Below are 20,854 nucleotides of genomic sequence, written 5' to 3' on the forward strand. Positions count from 1 at the left end.
TTGATTTTTTTTTCTCTCTGAGGAAAATATTCGCTGTAGTAATTTAGACGGAGAACGGAAAAGGGAAAGCGTCAGCGTGTTGCAAAATTAAGACGACGGTGGCTTACTCGGTGTACTTTTAACTCTGCCTCATATTAATGCTTTCAGTACGCGGAAAGTAAAACCATATAAAAAGAACACCGAGAACATACTTATCAAAGTCGAATAGACAGAACATTTGTTTTAAGCCTTATGGAATACTGTGTTTGGACTTGTTTTGGAGCCTTTTCGATACTGTACACATAAACTTTATCAGAATATTGTTGAGTTTATTTATAATTCACATTAATACAAGTTCGCAAAATTACATATGTACGCAATAATCGTAACTGTTTTATTAAATACATTTGTTATACTACACTACAATTTAGCCTACATTAAACATAAATAATAGTTTTTCCCATCATGATCATGCATTATGAACTGGCTAGAAACTTTGAAGAAACAGTGTGCATCGAAAGGGCAGGGCGAATCTACGAGTCCTGAGTAATTTTACTTGAAAACATATGGATGCAAAACTGTACAGAAAAAACGCATGTTGGCCGCCAGATACGAAAACGCATCCGGTCATCCCTCTCAGCGTGGTTGTTTTAGCTGTCCAGCATGCTGCCTAACAGGTCTACAGAGCTGTATCCATATTCGAAGGAAACGACAAGCTCGAAGCTAAAATAATAAGGAACGTCTCATTCTTCTGTGTATGTTTTCACTAATCCATATGTTCAGTTTATTTTTATCCCCATTTTGATTTGCTTGTGGCAGTTGTAGAGCTCAATCCGGTGCTCAGTTATTCTTTCCCGTCCTATCGTACATCCCCCGCCTAGTAGTCGCTGACTGCTATAACTCGATGGTTTGCAAGAAGATGAGTGTTAAAAATTTCGCGATTGCCCACGATCAAATGAGCATCGTGTCAACGCTTCAGTTGGCTGAGTTCGTCTCCGGCGCCAACGTGATCGACCAACAAAGGTTTCTTCCCACAGGTCTGATCGCACTTCTACAATTGAACAATGACATGAGCTTCCTGATTTAGGCAACCAACATTACTGGGGCTATTACAGCTATGGCAACTTGATGACGAGGTTTTTGTAGTCCGAGTCAATGGATCTTTAGAGTTGTTTTCATTTGGTTTAAAAGTGAATGATACCAGTACTAAACACCACTTTTCTTCTTTTAGAACAAACCGGTAGATCGGAACATCCTGGTTTCATGGATGGTTTTGATGGTGTTAGATCATGGAATGGTTTGTTGTCAAACGCCCAGTTCAAGCATATAACTGTACAAACCGCTTGGAAGCCGCTCTAGTCGTGTACACTTCTTCTTTGGTACCACTGTCGTTATTCGGAAATAACAAACACCTACCGGTCCTGGCCTGCGCCGCGGATACCGTAAATTCACGCATAGCCTTTACACTTGGCCTTGGCGCTAACAGTACTTACATAGTGCAAGGTGTTTGCATAGTGTTTGAACATAGGTATGTTCCCTCTTGAGGGCAATTTATGTTCAACTACTAAGGAACTGTTGCGATGCGGCTCGTCATGTTCACCCACCAGGCAGGGTGTTATCCTGGGGCTCACCGAAATTGAACTATACGGTTGACGAGCTCACAAAGTACGAACAATAGCGGTGAAAACATAATGTTGTCATGCAGCTAGCAACTCGTGACTGCACTGCAAATTTAATGCCCGCCATTGCACAGCGCAGTGTGGGTCTTACTAACGGTTTTCAAAGATGACGGTAAAAATATGGACCCTGTGCTCTGTTATCCTGAACCGGAAATTATGTGTCTTTTCAAATGGTTTCGATGTTCTAAAACGGCTGGAAAGACTGAGGACACTCAATGACCAACTAGTATTAGGCTAAAAAATTGCAAGCGGCGAACAACGAAATTGACATCAGTTTATATTCAATTTTGCTTAGCCTATAATGTTGAAGTTTAACTTAATGAAAGTATGTCACCAATTATAGTCTTAAACGAATCAACAAATGAAGTGTAAATGTTTTAGTAGTGTGATTTCTTTACGGATATTAAAATCACTGCACTGCAGTGTAATCGTAAGATTTAAACTAACTACCACAGAAGGTATTGTACTTTTTTTTATTGTAACATGCGTGTATGTTCTGCGCTATGCGTTGTTGCAAAGCATAACCCGTACAGCTGCCTGAAAGGTGAGTGTCCCACGTTTCCATGTAATGTAGATGGTTGCACTTTTGGTATTTACATGTGCTTAGAAGATATGCATTATTGTAAAGGAGCCCGGGCTTAATATAAATAAACCTACTTTGAGTGTATCCATATTCTTACGAGCGAATGTTTTGCGGCACTTGCAAAAAGGTGTGGCTAGTAACTACACCCAACTTAAGAAGTGTCGCAGAAGAGTTTCCCTCCCATTTGGCAAAACTGTAACAAGAAAACACATTCCATAAATAAACAGCTGACAAGCAACGCTTTGTTGGTTACTTTCAAGCAGTTTTCAGCATCCAATATTCTTACCTACACTACGTTCGTAGTTTGATGGATACCACTTTCCTCACATATACTTATCACCATATATTTCAATGGTACGTGAACAACCACTACATGTTTGCTTTAAAAAACAGTCAACACAAGCGCTATGAAATCAGCTGTTTTGTCTTTGCCAGCATTAACACAGAATGAAGTCCAATTAAAGCCTTGGGCTTATGTTTATGGGTATAGTTGATTTTTAGTTGTACGTGTCAAACAAAACTTTAACCAAATCAAGGTAATCAACGACGTTTTGGCTTGTGGAGTACTTGTGTTAAACTTTTTGGTACAGAAAGCAATGTGTCTTTCGATTCATTATTATATGTTTGTATAAATGGATGTTAGTTTGTTACATAATATATAAAATACAACCACACAACAGATAGCTGAACCAAACGGTTGTCTATTGAATTTGCGATGCCTTAGAAAGCAATCTCTGCTGTGTCGTGCTTATTTCAGTAATATTTGAAACGCAGTTTGTGCGTTTACTTAAAAACACCTTTTGTTTTGCTGGTTTAAATGACGCTGCAGCCTTTCCTTTTGTAAGGAATGTTCCAGATCATGATGGTAAGTAATGCCAAGGCACAATAAGAAGCATACTTGTTCAGTGTGTGAGATATCGCTGATTCATGTAGAGTGCATAGCCGTACACGCGAGCAAACGCACACTGTTGAGCGAGCAACATGACCTGCCTTTGTGTGGTTGGCTATATCTCGCAAACAAAACACACCAAGAGCTCAGAAAGGTGCGTGCTGGCGTCGAGTTCAGTTGTGTAGTTTGCGATGAAGGCCTTCAAGGCTACCGCGAGAGCGGATTGTTGTAATTGCGACGATCAACAGTGTGAGTGCAATACAAATAAAATCGTGATTTACGACACGGCGACGACGCAATTGTGTCCTTCCGGTGTTCTACGTGTTGCGCAGTTTAACCTAAATGCGAAAAGAAAATAAATTTCCGTATTATAGCACTTTTTCTATATTACACACGTGAGGTAGTAAATTAGAAAACCGAAACCCTTCAATACTGTAGTACAAAATATGAAAAATATAGCAGCGAAAAACAAAATGCAAACGAGAAATCGTAGCTAATCTTCTGCTGCATCGAACTAAATCTTTTTGCTGCATCGAACTAAATCTTTTTGCTGCAAGTTGCCTAACAATGCGTTCGAAATGTTATAAATCGCACAAAGAAAAACCTGGTATACACAGGAAAAGAAAAATGAAGAAAAAGGTCAACCTTGGTCGTATAACAAGATGAGCGCTGACTATATTGTGCAATGTGGCAATAGGCATAAGGTCGACATTTTCTGTCGTGAAATGATTTTGCAATGGGAATAAAACGATTCTTGATGCAATCGTAAGGATATTATGTATAGTATAGATAAAGAGGCAAACTTTAAGCTATTGCAGCTAAACACCTCTATAATTCAAAAGACGACATGTATAGTATAGATATATTTATAGTTAGATCTTTGATTCGGCAATGCAATGCGCAATTTAGAAATTCAATGCATTAATGAACGAATGTTAAAACGATTGTTCATCGAAATCTAAAATAGACATTTTAAGATTGCAACTATGAGACATACACTCATCGAAAGGGTAATTTTGTGTTTACAAGCAACAGTGCTATATATTCATTGGAAAAAGCTACACATGCTAAAGTGCTACTGCAGGGAAGGAAAACTATGGTTAGTTTAGTGCAGTGAAAATATAAAACTTTTTTACTACGTTTATCTCATTTAATCTTACATCAAGTACCATACAACAATTTTAGCCTAGGTTATAAAGCAATTGAATATTTTTTTGTACTAATGCTGTATTAGTAGAAATGCTTACAATATATGACAAACAAAATTTTATTTTTCAGACGGCGTCGCCATGCACCACCTCTTACTATCAACCGTGAGGATTAAAGAGCTGTCGTCTTCCCACGAACAAATTATAGTATAAAAAGTAGGTTGAACTTTTATTTCATAATTAGTTTTTCACTATTAGGAGACTAATAGTATAACAATAACTATATACAACTAATCTGGTAACTGTATATTTGCAGCTAGCGGCGTATTTATTTCAATTCTATTACACAATGGAATGCATTCTATATTTCGTCGAACTTTCCCACAAATTAAAGGAGGATGCTAGTTTTGATGCAACGTAATTTTTAAAGGAGAATTATTGGAATTTTGAAAACCGAATAATATTCAACCTGCGTTGTCATGAAAAGTATTTCATGCAGGGCAACATGTTTTACATTTGCATCGCATGGTCAAGTTGATGTTTATTTTTATTTCATGAACTTGAAACATAACAGCGAATGAGTGCGTTAGTTTGCTCTATTGCAAATTTTTAGTTCCTCGTTAAACACGTTTTGTATTCTATGGACGCTGTTAAAGAAAGTTCAGTTTTTATAAATGAATGAAGTAGACTAGAAAATATGGTGTATTTTCTAAATCATGGCACATTTTTATTTGCAAAAAAGACTCAACGCCTTGAAATAGCATCTATGCCTTTAAACAGTAGTTTTCGGGAATGTTGCGTTTCTCTTTCTATTCCATTCTGTCATCCTACATACATATGCAAGCAAAGTACGTATCTACTTTTGATTGGGTTATCTAGACTGGTAAATATCAAGCAATGACACAAATGTGATCGAAATGGATTCATCTGAAATAACTTCCTTGCACAGAGCAACGACTATTTTGCATCATAACTGGTATGGTATACCATGTACGAATTTACGAACAAACATTTTTGTTTCAATTGTCCTCCGAATGTAATATTTTCTAAAACACCGTGTTTCGGTAGCGGCAAAAAAGGGTTGCAAGATTGTGGACCAGTCTGTGGACAAAAATTATAATGTTCTGCCCCACGCTAATATGTTATCCTATTCAGCTTAATGGTCCGATGGATACTTTTTAACGTAAACGGCTTTCATAGGCAAATCCTTACAATATTTATATACTTTTAAACAACATTTATTGATCGTAGCTATCAATTGTCAACAAGTGAAAATAATTGATCTTACAAAAAAGTAACATTTATTACATGTGATAAGCATGTGAGCAACTGAATTGTAGCATATTGTAGCTGTTGTAAACCTTCGTTACATCGCGTTACATAACTAACGTACTGTGTCTCGCATGTTAGTTGTTGTTCCTACTATTTAAAACAGTCGTAATTTTTTTTAAAATTATACAAAGAAACATGGGTGATAAGATAGATACACTATCTTTCCGTTGAGGTTATGTATACCTTCCGTTTAACAATCGAATGATATGTAATGATTTATAGCCAGCAACTCACAATATGTAGAAACATCGTATTTCCTAATCTGATGCAAGTGCGAATGATCAATGTACAGGAATATGTTATTTTTGTTATATAGGCGAATAAGTAAAACTTGTAATTTTGGTTGAAGTTGAGTCACAATTTTCTCAAATTTATGTTCCATATTTCTCCAAAATCTGTGATAAATTTGATCTGCGAATTGATCTACAAGTATACACGCACTTTTGGATGATAGCTAAATGCATCTTTTAAGGTATTATTTTGTAATTGTATATTTAAAAATAGTAGACGGTACAGAGTCTGTAATCTGTACATCAGTGATACGATTACAAGTTACATTGTAGTAGGATGTGATTCTATGTGTGATAATCTGTGATAAATTTGATCTACGAATCGATCTATGAGTATACATGCACTTTTGGATGATAGCTAAATGCATCTTTTAGGGTATTATTTTGTAATTGTATATTTAAAAATAATGGACTGTACAAAGTCTGTAATCTGTATATCAGTGGTACGATTACAAGTTACATTGCAGTAGGATGTGTTTCTATGTGTCGTCAACCAATACACATGTAATGGTCAAGAATTACATGTAAATTCGGTAATAGTTGGAAGTCAAGTTGAGCATTCTAACGCCACTGATGTCGACGGAAAGGCGATGGATAGATGAGTCATGTCGTCCTAGCTCTGCTACTGAAACTACTTCACGCGTTACGGGACAAGATTGTGCGCAGACCTTTATGATACTTGCCGGAGGAAGTTACTGTTGCTGATTGGAAAATGACGTGCAGTCTTTTTTATGAAGGATGCTGTGAAAATGCTGACACTAAGGGAATCTTCGGATGCAATTTAGCTAAAATTGGGCAACCGTTATTGGAGTGAAAAGCGCAGCTGATAAGTTTTGTATCTGTATCGAAAGGCGATGGATAGATGAGTCATGACGTCCTAGCTCTGCTACTGAAACTACTTCGCGCGTTACGGGACAAGATTGTGCGCAGACCTTTATGATACTTGCCGAAGGAAGTTACTGTTGCTGATTGGAAAATGAAGTGCAGTCTTTTTTATGAAGGATGCTGTGAAAATGCTGACACTAAGGGAATCTTCGAATGCAATTTAGCTAAAATTGGGCAACCGTTATTGGAGCGAAAAGTGAAGCTGATAAGTTTTGTATCTGTATCGAAGTATGCTGCACATCTTGGATTCAAAGGATTCTCTAGTCTTTTCTGCTCCCTTCTTGAAAATGCGTCGGCAGGAAATCCTCTCTTTCAAATGGCCAATGGACAAGCGTTGCAAATCCTGGTTTTATATTAAACTATCTAAATCTAATCTAAATTGTGGCATAAAACAGACTACTGTTTCCCTGCAGACGCAGGAACGACGATAGCTACCAGCACCTCAACTACGAATTTGAAATGGTGGCTAAACTCAACAGAGCTGTTACCTCTTAACATTTAAGAGTATGGAAGCCACTTGGGCACTCAAGCACACACGTACTGCGCCCTAACGAGTCCCGTTTTCACGCCTACATGAACACACCTTGATGTCAGCCATAATAAGTTGAACAAATAGAAACAAACCACACATACCTATTCCACCTATCTATTTGTATGCGATGTCGATTTTCCTACCATGGTGATAGGATTTCGTCTAAATCGTACTGTTGAATAACTGATGGCCATGAATGAAAGAGAACGAGCACGACAGCCCCACTACAACGCTGGATTCCGATGTGGAGCGCACGTACAAGGAATACAAAATCAGCGAACGTACAAAATTTCATCTGTTTTTATACTAGTCAATAACCTATTTGGCTATTCTACTACACGCTTTGCAATGCAGAAATTTCTTGCAAAGAGATGAGGATCCGTTACTTTCTGGACTATACTGAGTTGCGCCATGCAATGATCTCGGTCGTGAGGTGACCAATATAACTACGTAATTTTCACAGAGGCAAGAAAACAGTGCTATCGGCAGTTCGAGATAATTAGTTGTTTAATTGGGATCGATAACTGCTGCCAGCCATTTCTATATAGGCAGCGAGTACTGCATGGTCCTTATCTGCTGAACATTAATGTTTTACCCAGGCAAGCGCGAAGAGGATGCTGAGAGTCGCATGAAGATAGGGTAACAGCTTACGTACATTGGTTTGGGTTACTTTTGTGACTCCTAGAATGGTTCACCACCGTGGTTTGCTCGGCAAGCGAGAAGAGTCCTGATAAGCGGTAGTACCTGTTACCCTAATGGATGGCCAGCAAGAAGAGAGCCAAATTCAAGGACCAAAATAATGAAAATCTATGATCGGCAAGCGGGAAAATTTGATCACCACAATAACCGACGGTGCAATTCGGCAGCAAGCGAGAATAGATCATAGTCAAGATTGTCGCCTACTTTCTTTCATGGAGGCCCGGCATATTGTTAGGATAGTACTGTAAAGAAATCTTGATGAAATTGCATCTTTCTGGTGTTGTTTAAAATAATTTGGAAAACGGCTTTGTCCAGAATACGCAAAAAATGACACTTTAACGTTGGCTGGCTTTAAGTGATTGAGGAAGCACTTTTTACGAGCGAATATCCTGAACTTGCCGACATTTTTGCTGAGCTCAAACGTTGAAGCAGATATAAGGGTTACCCTGATACAATATTTAATTTAATGTTGTCGAAACACAAATCAACAGTGCTGGCAATGTTTTCGTTGGTTATTTTATAATGTGAGTAATTTTATGCCGAAAGATCCCCATTTTTAGTTTGAATGAAACGAACGGTATTGTGAAAAAGACACAAATAGCCGTCTTTACTTTAGACCACAAACTTGAAGAAACCACACAAAAAACATCAAGTACAATGAGTTTTTGTTCGTCTAGAATAAAACAGTACCAATGGTATCAATTCCAAAATAAATTCAGACGACGCACGGTAATGTTGGCAGGTTCCTTACTGTAGACACACGAAAAAAAATCAAAAATCAATCTTCACTTTGTTTAGGTACTCGCTCTAAAACACTTTGTTGTGTAAACGAATCTTACTCCTTGTTAAATTTCAAACGTTGTCTCACAAAGGTATTATGCTAATGCCAATTTACCAACTCCCAGACGCTCCCTAGTGGGTTGCCCTAATGGAAGAGTATGGAAAAGGGTCTAATAAAATTTTTATTCTATTTTGAAATGAACTCGTTCTTTTAATGGAAAATATATTGAACTATTAATCAATTAAATGAGAACGTAAATTATAGTAACGTTTTGCCTTGTCCTGTGCTGTATTCTTGTTGTTGTGAGTCCTGATGGGATGCGACCATGTTTATAGCAGGTCTATCGATATTTTCCTCTTTTGCATCTAGTGAAGTAGTGAAGCCGGGAGATATTGCTAATCGAACATTCCATCGATTAATAATACAACAGACACATAAATCGAGGCACTTTTCTGTGACAACTGTTAATAAAGAGTAAGGACAGCAGAAGGAATGGCGATAAGGTCTGTGAACTGCGGAACTGTTTCGCATTTCCCTTCGTAGATGGACGTTACCGTGTTTGGGATCTTGGGTATGATAGTATAATGAAACCCACCAATGAACGGAAAGGAATGAACGGAAAGGAGCTATAAGGCGACATAAAGCGCCATCGAAAGTGAAACGGTTTAATTCAAGACGGCATCGTAGAAATAACTCCAGGTAACGAGTCTAATCTATTTCCTTCTATAAATACTATATTCTCATTTGGTTTTGATGTTCTTTCACCTAATGCAGTGAGCGAGACTATCTAATTGCCTTGTTTGTAATATTGGCGAACAAAGAAAGATGAGTAGACGCTACATGCTAAATTTCCATTGCTCTAAAATAGCAAACATTCCAGTTCTAAGATACCTGATATAAAGGTCTAATATAAACCATGTACCTTTGCGTTGTAAGGTGGCAAATCTTTTTTGTATTCAATTTGTATACAAAAGATGATCATAGAAAAAATTATTTGTCCGATGGGAGAAAGTAATCTAGTAGGATAATTCTACAAGCGATTATTCCATTGATAATGATAATATTATGGTATAGTATATAGCCATACTAAAACAAGGGTTAGTACTTTGGCTAAAACACCAACAGATAGTAGCACCCAAAAACTGAAATCGACAACGATAAAAGGTATATATTTCTGTTATGATAAAAATAATTAAAATTAACTAATTCTCAACTGTCTTTCGTTTTTAGATAACCATGTCCGGAGACAAAGAAATGCGCGTTGGTACATTTAATTTGAATTCAGATGTGAAAGAATAGGTTGAATTTTAAGCAATTATTTTGAGAACATTTGTCATTACACTTATACGCTAGCAGTAGGCAACAGGAGCGATTAGATAAGATAATCAGTGCAACCAATTGCGAGAGTTTCTTGTCATTGATACAATTTTGTTATCCTAGGTGTGATGGGTTTGCCATAAGTATTTTTTTACATTGCCATTGATCTCGCCGTCATCAAATGTTGGTATTGCGTGGGAGGTAGGGATCTCCTCCGGCACCGTGCACGGAGAGACGACTTCAGGGGCCATCATGTGTGCTTACGCCATTAGGGAAGTGTAGAAGTGGCAACCAATTTCTCGACAGTTTATGTTTGCCATTGCTACATCCCCTAGGGCGTCTGAAAACGCATGTTCGTTCGTTGAAAGCTCGTTTTTAGATCCGGGTTTGCGGTCTTTATTACTCTTTTAGTGTTCGTGCCATCTGGAGAGAGTTAATATTACTAACTGGCGAATGAAACGATATGAAACGTAAAACCCACATGGACTTATTTCTATACTCATTCTATCTTTAAGCTTCGATCCTATATACTACGGCTGTCGACGAAAACAATCATCTTGTACCTGCATATTGTTTCTACCATAGATTTTAAGCGACGAGACAATCTAGGTATTTCGACTTATTGTTTTCTAACGAAAACAAATAAGTACCACTAATGTGACGGTATCAGATCGATGAGCAAGGGAACTCATTAAGTGTCAGAATACATAGACGCCACCAAACGAGATCCAAATTGTACCAACAGCAGGAAATTTTAAGCTGCAATTTGATGCACTGTTTGCTTATTACAGCTGTAACGCGTATATAGTTTCTGGAAGAAAAAAATTATGAATACGTAGTTTTGCAACAAACAATAGTTTATCTTGCATGTTTGCCACGAGAAGCGGTGTTTCGTCTCTAGCGAGTTGTAACGGATTCTGTCTCGGCCAGCCACTACATTTGCGCAAGGAGTCACCGTGTTCTAACCATTCGGGGTCACATTTTTTCACTTTTCGTTTTCTTTATTCCAACAATCTTTAAACACCCGGTAACCGATGAAAACAAATTCACGATACTTTCCTGCCACTACGCGCGTGTGGCGAAAAAGGTGCGCAACATAACAATCAAACAAAGCGCGGGCAAACTCATTGCACCATGAGCAACGCCACCGCGCAACTCACTGTTCCTGCCATCGCTGAGTACGCGCACCACGCTCCAGAATCATCTACGTGTCAACTTAATCGAAAAGAACCGATCGCTGCAGCAATAATTGCCACGACCGGGTTTCGTGACAGGTACTCCTTTCTGCGTCGAATGTACGACTTGCGAGCTGGATTCGCAACATGTTAGGAGAACACGCAAACGATTCACCAGCTTTTGCTTGATAAGCATTCAAGTTCAAAAGAGTTAGTAAATCTCCAAAGTTAGCCAAAGTTGGTTAGTCAATATTAGCTTTCATGGTGTTCTTTCTAATTACTTTCATAGTGCAAGATCGTAAACAAAACGGTGTAATGGTATTCAATACTACATTCAAATGTCAGTAATGATTGATAATACGTAGAACAAGTCTAGCCACACCCAGTGAAAACTAAAGTAGAAACGCGACTGCTGAAAACACAAAATAAAAACCAAAAAAATCAACCCCATAAAATATCCAACCCGATAAACTATCCAACCCATAATAGAAAAAAAAATACGCGTGACGTTTAAAAATCAACCCAACAAATAAAAGGACATGTGGGACGAGGGTGGGCTAATAAAATATCATATAACATTCAGCACATTTCATGGCACCAAAAATAAAATACGTCCGGTTCCCTAAAACGGTCAGCTTTTGTAATAATGAGTAGTCTTGTAAGTTGATTTATTTCTTTCTGTTTTCCTACATTACTGATGACAGGCATTTGGTAAATATGCGAAGAAATGTGAACATTTGTCACTCAACGGGCGTGGTAGAGGCGGGTTGGCGCGGGGCTAACAAGCCCGCCCGTAAAAACGAACTGTTATCGATAGATAGCACCAGAGATATTAACAATTTCTCTGGTGTGCAGGCCAAGACTGCACAGCGGTTGTAACGCCAAAGAAGAATAACTCAGTCGCTTAAATAATCGATGCAACAATTAATGGTTTAATTATGCTAAGCTAAACTAGTTTATTGTTATATAAACAAGAAACAAACACATCAGGCAAAAGCGTAAACCTATAGAGTGTAAAATGTAGGTTAAGACTTAGGTTGCTAGCTATGCATCCATGCGCTACTACGTGATATCTTTTTTAAGAGTTATTACAGTCTCGAATCCGTGAACGATTTTTTGTGTCATGCGTCGTTTGGAAATTATCTATAAAGATTCTCGTTAATATATGATGGCTACATTGCTCCGTTTATCGAACGATTTTTGAAGTGGCTACCATTGCAAAATATTACACTCGCATAATCCAATAGGCATTTGCGAATAGAATTTCGTTCATCATACTTAGTCGTTTTTCTTGGCTCATCCATGCAACGTGAATGAGTTGAACTTTGTCGTGGGTGATCGCGAGAGTCAAACAAGATTTGCTTACTCGTTGGCGTAATAATCGAAAAAGTTGTACAAAGGATCCATCCGTCGAACTGGCATGTACGGGTCTGAACGATGCTGGAAACCGTGAGATTTTTGCGGATGGCACGGTTCGCGATAACAGTTACCGTTGATACAACCGTTACATTTGCCGTTACAGCAACGCAGTCCGTGAGCGCACTGACCAAACAGTACGGTTCCAGCTGCATTACCACCACAGTTTTCTCCGGGGCCCTGCATTTAGAGCAAGGATTTAAATTACAGAATGTGAAGAAACAACAATGCAATGATATTACCTTTACGCACGCCAATTTGTTGCAAACATTCAAGAAGGCACCATGAGGACAAAGACTCGCGTCAGTTACAGGTGGTATTAACCTGCATCGGATTTCTATTAAGTTTGTTCTACCAAAAATTGAATAAAAGAAACGCATATTTTAGGGATGATGCACTCAAAGCACTTGAAATTAACTGACGGTTGGGCGAGACTCCAATAAAGGTATCCTATCAATAACACCGTGAAAAGTAGTACACCGCTCGAAGACATTTTGCAAATTAAAGTAGGAACAATAGCACACACTAGTTTAGCTTAAACTAGTAGTACACTAAAATAGATAGAATTTGAAAACTGTTTGCCTATTTTTCTATTTGTGTCAAGTAGAAAGAAACTATCTACGAATATCTACTCTCGAAACCGCACAGAACTATGTATCACTTATTTGTGTACGTTGGATATTCCTGACCAGAAGCTTTTATAGTTGGCCCAGACAATGCCTATGAATATTTGCAAGATTAGTAGTTTTTTTTTATTCATTGTTGCATTTACAAAGCACGAGAATATTTTCAATTCAGGATCTCCATATTCAATCGCGCCCACTTGGATGGATACCCTGCGGGCTAGTGACATCTATCCAACACCATTCGCCAACGCCAAATTAAAAAAAATCTTAAAAACTTAAATCCGGAGAAACCACAAGCTTAAGATTTCCAACGTTCATCAGCATGTTGTGCGTCCCGGTAAAACAAATAGCTTGACGGGCATTTTAATTAAGTTGACAGTCGCGGTCAAGCGGAATTGCTGTAATCGCTACAATATTCCACTTTGATTTTGCAAAGAAAAAGTGGATGAATAATTAAGTTCGCGTTTTGAATATGTTATGAATATATTGTTAATCGCTATTTTCGTACCAACTCCTAGAAAAGTGAGAACAAAAACTACATTAAGACTAGCGAAGTGTGCCAGGTTTAGTGCCGTCAGTAATAAGGTGCGAAGTTTTTTTTAATCTTAGAAGAACGGACCGAGCCGTATTCATAGGTGTACGAAGTTAAAGAGACATTTATTTATATTTAGCTGTTTATTCAAGTTTGTGCCAAATAAACAATATAGCTGTGTACACTTGGCCTTATGTTACCTACGTAGTTTGAATTATGTATCCTTTCCTTTCAAACCTTTCGAATCATCTTCATTACCGGACGCCACCGAGTTGGTGTTGATTTTTAGTTCCAGCCAAGTTAATAGAACATTGGTTGTGGTCGAAATTACGCATGTGGCAGTTACATCCCTGGTTACATGGTGTAGCGGTGAAGATAACGCTATTCTAGGAACTATGTTGCTCACTGTTGTTTTTCAATATCTTCAATCAATTGTATCCACTAGCAACTCGGATCTATCAGTATGGCCTGTTCGTAACTTGTCTACGAACGAACGAATTCAACGAACAACAATGGATCGTTTGCTTTATTGTAACTATCATTATAACGTACAATAGCTGTTCTACGGTTAGTATACAAACGACGAGAGAAGAATTCGCAAAATGTTCTTATATAATCATTTAGAGGGCAATGACTTAGCTGTTCGGATACCTTCAGTAAAATTGAGTGAACTTTGTCAATTATTGTTCAAAACACATATTTATTTGCTATTAAATGCACGAATAATTGTTTAACTGCATGGTTTATGGAATCATTCGTTCAATGTTGCATCACTTATCGACCCTTATGACGGGTGTTACACAAGGTGTTGGGGTAAATTAGTTGGGGCTTCCGTCACACACATGCGTCTAGCAATGTTTAGCACATAAATATCATTTCTACAATAAATTTTCACTACAGCGTGCATATTAGAAAGCGCTCTCCGACATCATTCATAACGGGGCGAATCTAGTGCATCACATAGAGTATCCTTATTCTTTTTTAGGGTAGCTCAACTCGTACAACAATTTGCCGATGCCAGCCAAACCCACAATGCTGAGCACTGCAGTTACCGAAAAAAGAACATTGTCCATCGGGCCTCCTTTCAGGAACACAGGCTTTCCATCAGGCTTCTGAAAAAGTAAAAGAAGAATTGGTGTTATTAGGATAGACTTTTGGCTATTGGATACAAGTCCACTTTAGCGAACGCTTTAAGTTCGAAGAATGCGCGGAGCACTATTTACACAATTATTTACCTGAAATTTCGCCTGAATATGTTTCAACTGCTTATATCCTGCTGCAACCTCTCCAGAGGAAGTTACAGCAGTACGCGAAAACTGCCTGCTGTGCTGCAGGATCAGCTGAGCAACATTCTGTAAAGAAAGAATTTTTCATTACGTAATTTTGCAAGGATTGGCAGTTTAATTTTTATTGTCTTCTCCCACGCTACGCGTTCTTAAGGTTTTATAGTGGTTTATAATAATATTACTTTGCAGCTCATGGTGATTGAAATGAAGAGTTTTGGGATTTGATAGAAGATTAAATATTCAATAGCCACCAAAATCGGTCTCACTAGCTGGTGTGCTGTTCTTATTTCTGATGGAAATGCCAAAAAAGGTGAAGGAAAATTGACATTTAATAAAAAAATATGACATTTAGCACGAGAAGCACGAACAGATCTTCTTAAAATTGTGTTTATCTTATTTTTCTTCATTATGAATGAATTTAGTTTCATGGATGAACTTATTTATTCCATGCCAGAAACATGTGTGTCAAACAACAAATACATCATAAAGAGACGAATTGGCTTAAGCTAAAAATCTCTATAATACGTGAAAAACAAAAAAAAACATCATAATGAAGTAAATGCATAGCTATTTATAGTAATATTATTTTGTTGCTTATGGTGATTTAAATGAAGGTTTTTGGGATGGATAATCAATAACCGTCGAAATTGGTCTCACTGGCTGGTCTGCTGCTATAATTTCTGATGGAAATGCAAAATAAGGTGGAGAAAAATTGACATGTAGTAGAGAAAAATGACATTCAGCACGAGAGGCACACACAGATCTTCTTGATATTGTATTTGACTTGTTTTTCATCATTATGAATGAATTTGAGATGAATTTTGCTTCAAGAATGAACTCATTCATTCAATGCCAGAAGCATTTCTATCATAATAACATAACATAACAGAGTCAAAACAGTGCAGCACGACAATTAGTCGCCGATCCAGCATTTACGTTTGCACTCAAGACTTTCGACTGTATACGTATTCCGGATTTTTATCCGTACCATCTTAGCTCTAAGCTACAACAGACGAACAGCCATGTTATCGTCATCTAGTGTATGCACGTTATTCCGGTCCATGCTTCCAAACCCATGGTAAGAGAGAGAAAGAGAAGGAAAGAGAGCTAAAGAACGGTCGATCTCGCTCGTTAACCAAGATTTCACACGGATGTTTGCAGGAGCACTATAAACCCGGTACGATCAAAAAACTATCTGAATCGACCCCGTCTGCGAAATCCTATTTGGTTCGTCAAGAAAATGCGTACAGTAAGTGTGGTTGGAAGTACTTGATAGACTCCTTTGTAGGACTTAACGTGTCCGCCGTTTTATCTCTCATTAGCTGCACAATGAACAATTCACCGCAGACAACAGTGCGTTCTTGAATGAGGTTAAGCGGGAAACTGTACTATCCGCCGCTAACCGAAATCATGCAACTCTACTACAGCTAAAGGATGGGCAACAAGATAGTGCGTTAGCCCATTGGAGTCCCGGACTAAAGCGAACTGGGGTAATTGCGAAAAAGATCGGCCAATATCCTTTGTGGACACGTAATGGAACTAAAGTTCGCACCACCTTGCTGCAGGTAAGTGGTCGATTTGCATGTCCCACCGCAAAGCGCGCAATGAAATCGCGGCACCTGTGCATAATGGAAGAACAAAGTTAAACTCATCAGCGGGAGCGGTCTTAGGCTATTATGTGATTTAGTCCCCAAAACTAGGTTCCTTGTTGACATATCCCATTCATATCTCAACAGATTATCGACAACGAGGTGATAAAATATATCCCGCCTGAACAGTACCAGCCTGCTCAGGAACCACGCCACCGTAGGCTTTGGCGCAAACCGTACGGCTGCCTGCTAGTCGGAGCGGAAAACGCCGATTTATCGTTGTTTAGCAAGGAATACGCTGGTCTGTTTCAGCACTCGGGAGTGCTACCAAAAAAGCATCTCTGTCGGTTTATCGTATCGCCAGAGGCTCAACTGCCGCCTGCGACACCTCTAACAGTGGATCATTTCAATATCGGCGAATACGTAGATGTGCGAGGAAAAACGGTTGATCGCGGATTTCAGGGCGTTTGTAAGCGGTGGGGCTTCAAAGGAATGCCAAAGTCGCATGGCGTCACGAAGACGCACCGTCGACCGGGCAACATAGGTGCCGGTGGTGAAAAAGCCCGTGTTTGGCCTGGTACAAAATTGCCTGGTCACATGGGCAACCGCTGGCGGGTGCTGCGTGGTCTGCAGATATTACGTATCAACCGTAAGTACAATGTGATGTGGGTGCGTGGTAGCAATATTGCCGGCAGCACGAACGGCCTCGTCTATGTGTACGACACGGTCCTTCCGCTGCGTAAGCATTGTGCCAAGCGAGGTCCTGCCGGACAGCCACAGTTTCCGACCGCATTGGCACCTATGTTTGACGAAGAAGATATCTGGTTGGATGAATTGCACGATTTTCGCAAAGTATCGATCACGTACGGTATTAATGAGTAGATTTTGCGATTCATAGTTCTCTCGTTGTCCAGCCGATCTGTCATTGGTTTATGGAATTGTAGATCTAAAATCTTGTGTAAAAATTGATTAATTGCATCGCAAAATGTTCAAAATAAATCGGTAACCAAAAGTTGCATGATTCATTTTTCCGAATTCTCTTATCACTAGCGAAGCTCTCAATTTAGTCGTTAATACAATCTTTCGTCATTTTATCAAACACTCGCCTTTATCGGCGTGTGTCGCCACGCCCCATTTCTCGATGATCCGGCGTTTCTGACGATCGGGCTTCCCAGTAACGTATTGTATCGGCTTCCTTTCTCGCTTCCTGTTGCTCCTCCGTTTCAGACGATACGGCTTTCCGGTGACGTATTCGATCGGCTTCCATTCTCGCTTCCTGTTGCTCCTCTGCTCCAAGTGATTGGGCTTTCCAGTATTCGATCGGCTGTCCTTCCCCCTCCCGTTACTCATCCATTCCGGACGACACTTTCCGATGACGTCCCAGACTTCTCGGTGACGTATCCAATCGGCTTCCCTTCCCGCTTTCCGTTGGATAAATATCAAAACTCGCACCAGCTGAATTTGGCCAAAATTGTTTGAAAACTATCCTAGTTTAACTGAAATGAACCTAGATTTTGTATGGCAAACCCCGTTTGTAATGAGGGTCGGGGTTTCAAACATTCACCAGAACATTTCCCCTTCCCCAAAACTCCCACGTTCCGAATTTGGTTTGATTTGGAAAAACAACCCGAATTAGGCTGCATTTTATGGTACGTTTGTATGATAGCACTACATCTCGGTAAGTGTTAGAGGGTCAAACTTTCCTATTCACAATCCGATGTCACAAAATTTGACGCTGTGTAAAATTTCACGCGGATTGGTTCAGTAGTTTTGGAGAAAAAGTGGTACAGACGGACAAACATTCATTTTTTTTATATATATTTTTATTATACTAGCAGACCCCGCGAACTTTGTTCCGCCCCAAAGGCAATGGGCCCCCGGTGATAGAGCAGTCGGTAACGCTCGTCGTTGTCACACAGCTGACTTGGGTTCGAATCCCGGGACCGGTTGTCACTCACCGGGTTCGATTCCCGATACCCGCGTGGCAGGTGGGGTTGGCGCGGGGCTAGCAACGCCACCAATAAGATAAGAGATATTAAGCTAAGCAGCTAAGTGCAAGCCAAGAGCGCTCAACGCCAAATAATAAGAAGAAGACATGTTGGTTCTTTAATTTTTTCATACTGTTTCATGTTTTCGTAAGTCAATACTTACCGATGAATACTTCCCGATTACCAAAATTAGTGAATAAGCAAGGGTTTAAAATTTTAAGTATTCAATATTATTTCCGCAGACAATAACGCAAATGTTGAAATATGAAATTAAACGTTAGCTATCAAACTGTCAAATGGTCGAATGACCGCGAGAGCTGCAGTGCGAAAGAGAAGCCAAATATTGCCTGTTGTTTCGCTCTCTGTCTGGTGTCCATAAGAGATTTACGCGTGGGAGATCCTGCCTCAGCACGAAGAAAAAGAGAGCCTATTTGCTTGGGCGGAGGGAACGCTGCATTAGCGAGAAAGAGAAGCCAACAATTGTATGCTGTTGCACGCTCTGTCTTCTCGTCTCAGTATGAAAACAAACAATGCATAATGTTACCTCATTGTGACGCGGTCGGAATATAAAGTATCATAAATTTTGTGTTCCAAGCTACCTCCCCACCAATTTTCATCAAAATTGGTTCAGCCGTTCTTTAGTTATGGGTCGCCGAACAATATGCGACTTTCTTTTATATATAGACTAGCAGACCCGGCGAACTTTGTTCCTTCACAAAGGCAATGGGTGATAGAGCAGTTGGTAATGCTCGTCGCATTTGTCGCAACGAACGTTTATTGGTTCAATGCGAACGCTGTTATGCTAGCCGTACTTAGCTTCGCAATTATATCGAAACGCCGCCAGATACAAATCAGCTTCTTCTTTGGGTACAACCGCTGAGCGGACATTTAAATCAGCATCTTGTCGAAAATTATTTACTGGTTTTTTTCTTTTTTACGCTCGTCGATTTCGCGCTGCCAACCGAGCCGTTTCACGGGCAATTGTGTGTTCTTCTTCAGTCATTTTATTCGCGATGTTTCGCATCCTTCTTGCACTACGGCTTTGCTGGGAAAGATTCGACCGTCTTGGTCGCCTTAATACCGTGGGTTCGCGGATTGTACTACGAATACGATATTATTGTGTTCGCGGATTGTTTCAACAGCTAAGTTACAAACAGCTAAGTAACAATCAAAGCTTCAACGTTTCGCGAGAATGAGAGAGAGAGATTGTCAAATCGCCAAACTAATCGCAAGAGACTCGCGAGAACATACGAAATAGAGAGAATCGCTGAAAACTCGCTCAACCTTTGCTCGTAGTGACGCTCTCTGTCTGGCCTTTCTCGAGAAGGGAAAACCCATAGTCGAGAGAGCAATAAGTCGAGCAGAGAGCGTGAAATATACCGTCTCACTATAAAGAAAAACAATGGGTTTTGTTAGATTATTGTGACTCGGCCTGAGTATAAAAAGTATCCTATGTGTAGCCCTGGGTTCTAAGCTACCTCCCCATCAATTTTCAATTTCAAATCGGTTCAGCCGTTCTTGAGTTATAAGTGAAACGACTCTTTTATATATATAGATACTAGCTGCCCCGACAGACTTCGTCCTGTCTCCTTGTTTCCGTCTTTGAAATTCCTTTTTGGGTTTTGGGGCAAGTGTACGAGGGTCACTATTTATATTTCGGGAATAGGAACAAAAACAAATAGTGAAGCTGCGAATATATTTTTATTGTTTTTCAAAGTACTCGCCACGATGATCGATACACTTTTGCATGCGCTTAAACCAATTTTCAAAGCATTTATTCCATTCCGAATGAGGTATCTCCAAAACATGTTTTTTGAACGCTTCAAGAGCTTCTTCGGGCGATGAAAATCGTTGACCACGCAGTTTATTCTTCACGGATGGGAACAAAAAGAAATCATTGGGTGCCAAATCAGGGCTGTACGGCGGATGACCCATCAATTCGATGTTTTGAGTGCTCAAATAGTCTCTTGTTTGAGCCGATGTGTGAGAGCTGGCATTGTCATGATGAAGAACAATCCGACGTCTCTTGTTTGTTTTCCTTATTTCACCGAAGATTTCTGGCAAACAGATGGTTGTGTACCACTCAGAATTTACTGTTCTACGATCCTCTAGAGACACTGTTGCAATA

The 20,854-nt window shown here is 39.4% G+C and overlaps 2 protein-coding genes and 1 long non-coding RNA gene across 3 annotated transcripts; 2 read left to right on the forward strand and 1 right to left on the reverse strand.

Annotated features, from left to right (window-relative positions):
* The first annotated feature begins 3,289 nt into the window (after positions 1–3,289).
* Positions 3,290–14,046, forward strand: LOC131213600 (uncharacterized). Its single transcript, XR_009156968.1, has 4 exons — positions 3,290–3,379; positions 4,409–4,494; positions 4,595–9,961; positions 10,028–14,046. It is a non-coding gene; the product is annotated as an uncharacterized LOC131213600 (long non-coding RNA).
* A 489-nt stretch (positions 14,047–14,535) lies between these two features.
* LOC131213599 (cytochrome c oxidase subunit 7A, mitochondrial) lies at positions 14,536–15,467 on the reverse strand. The gene is made up of 3 exons (XM_058207672.1): positions 15,332–15,467; positions 15,099–15,215; positions 14,536–14,975 (listed from the first exon to the last, which is right to left on the reverse strand). The coding sequence occupies exons 1-3, from the start codon at positions 15,341–15,343 to the stop codon at positions 14,835–14,837; spliced, it is 270 nt and encodes an 89-aa protein (XP_058063655.1). The 5' UTR covers positions 15,344–15,467; the 3' UTR covers positions 14,536–14,834.
* A 543-nt stretch (positions 15,468–16,010) lies between these two features.
* Positions 16,011–17,739, forward strand: LOC131213575 (large ribosomal subunit protein uL3-like). Its single transcript, XM_058207642.1, has 4 exons — positions 16,011–16,227; positions 16,311–16,398; positions 16,472–16,714; positions 16,886–17,739. Exons 1-4 carry the CDS (start codon positions 16,172–16,174, stop codon positions 17,618–17,620), a joined length of 1,122 nt encoding a protein of 373 aa, XP_058063625.1. The 5' UTR covers positions 16,011–16,171; the 3' UTR covers positions 17,621–17,739.
* Positions 17,740–20,854: the final 3,115 nt, after the last annotated feature.

Source organism: Anopheles bellator, chromosome X (genome assembly GCF_943735745.2).
Source record: "Anopheles bellator chromosome X, idAnoBellAS_SP24_06.2, whole genome shotgun sequence".
Classification (NCBI taxonomy): Eukaryota; Metazoa; Arthropoda; class Insecta; order Diptera; family Culicidae; genus Anopheles; species Anopheles bellator.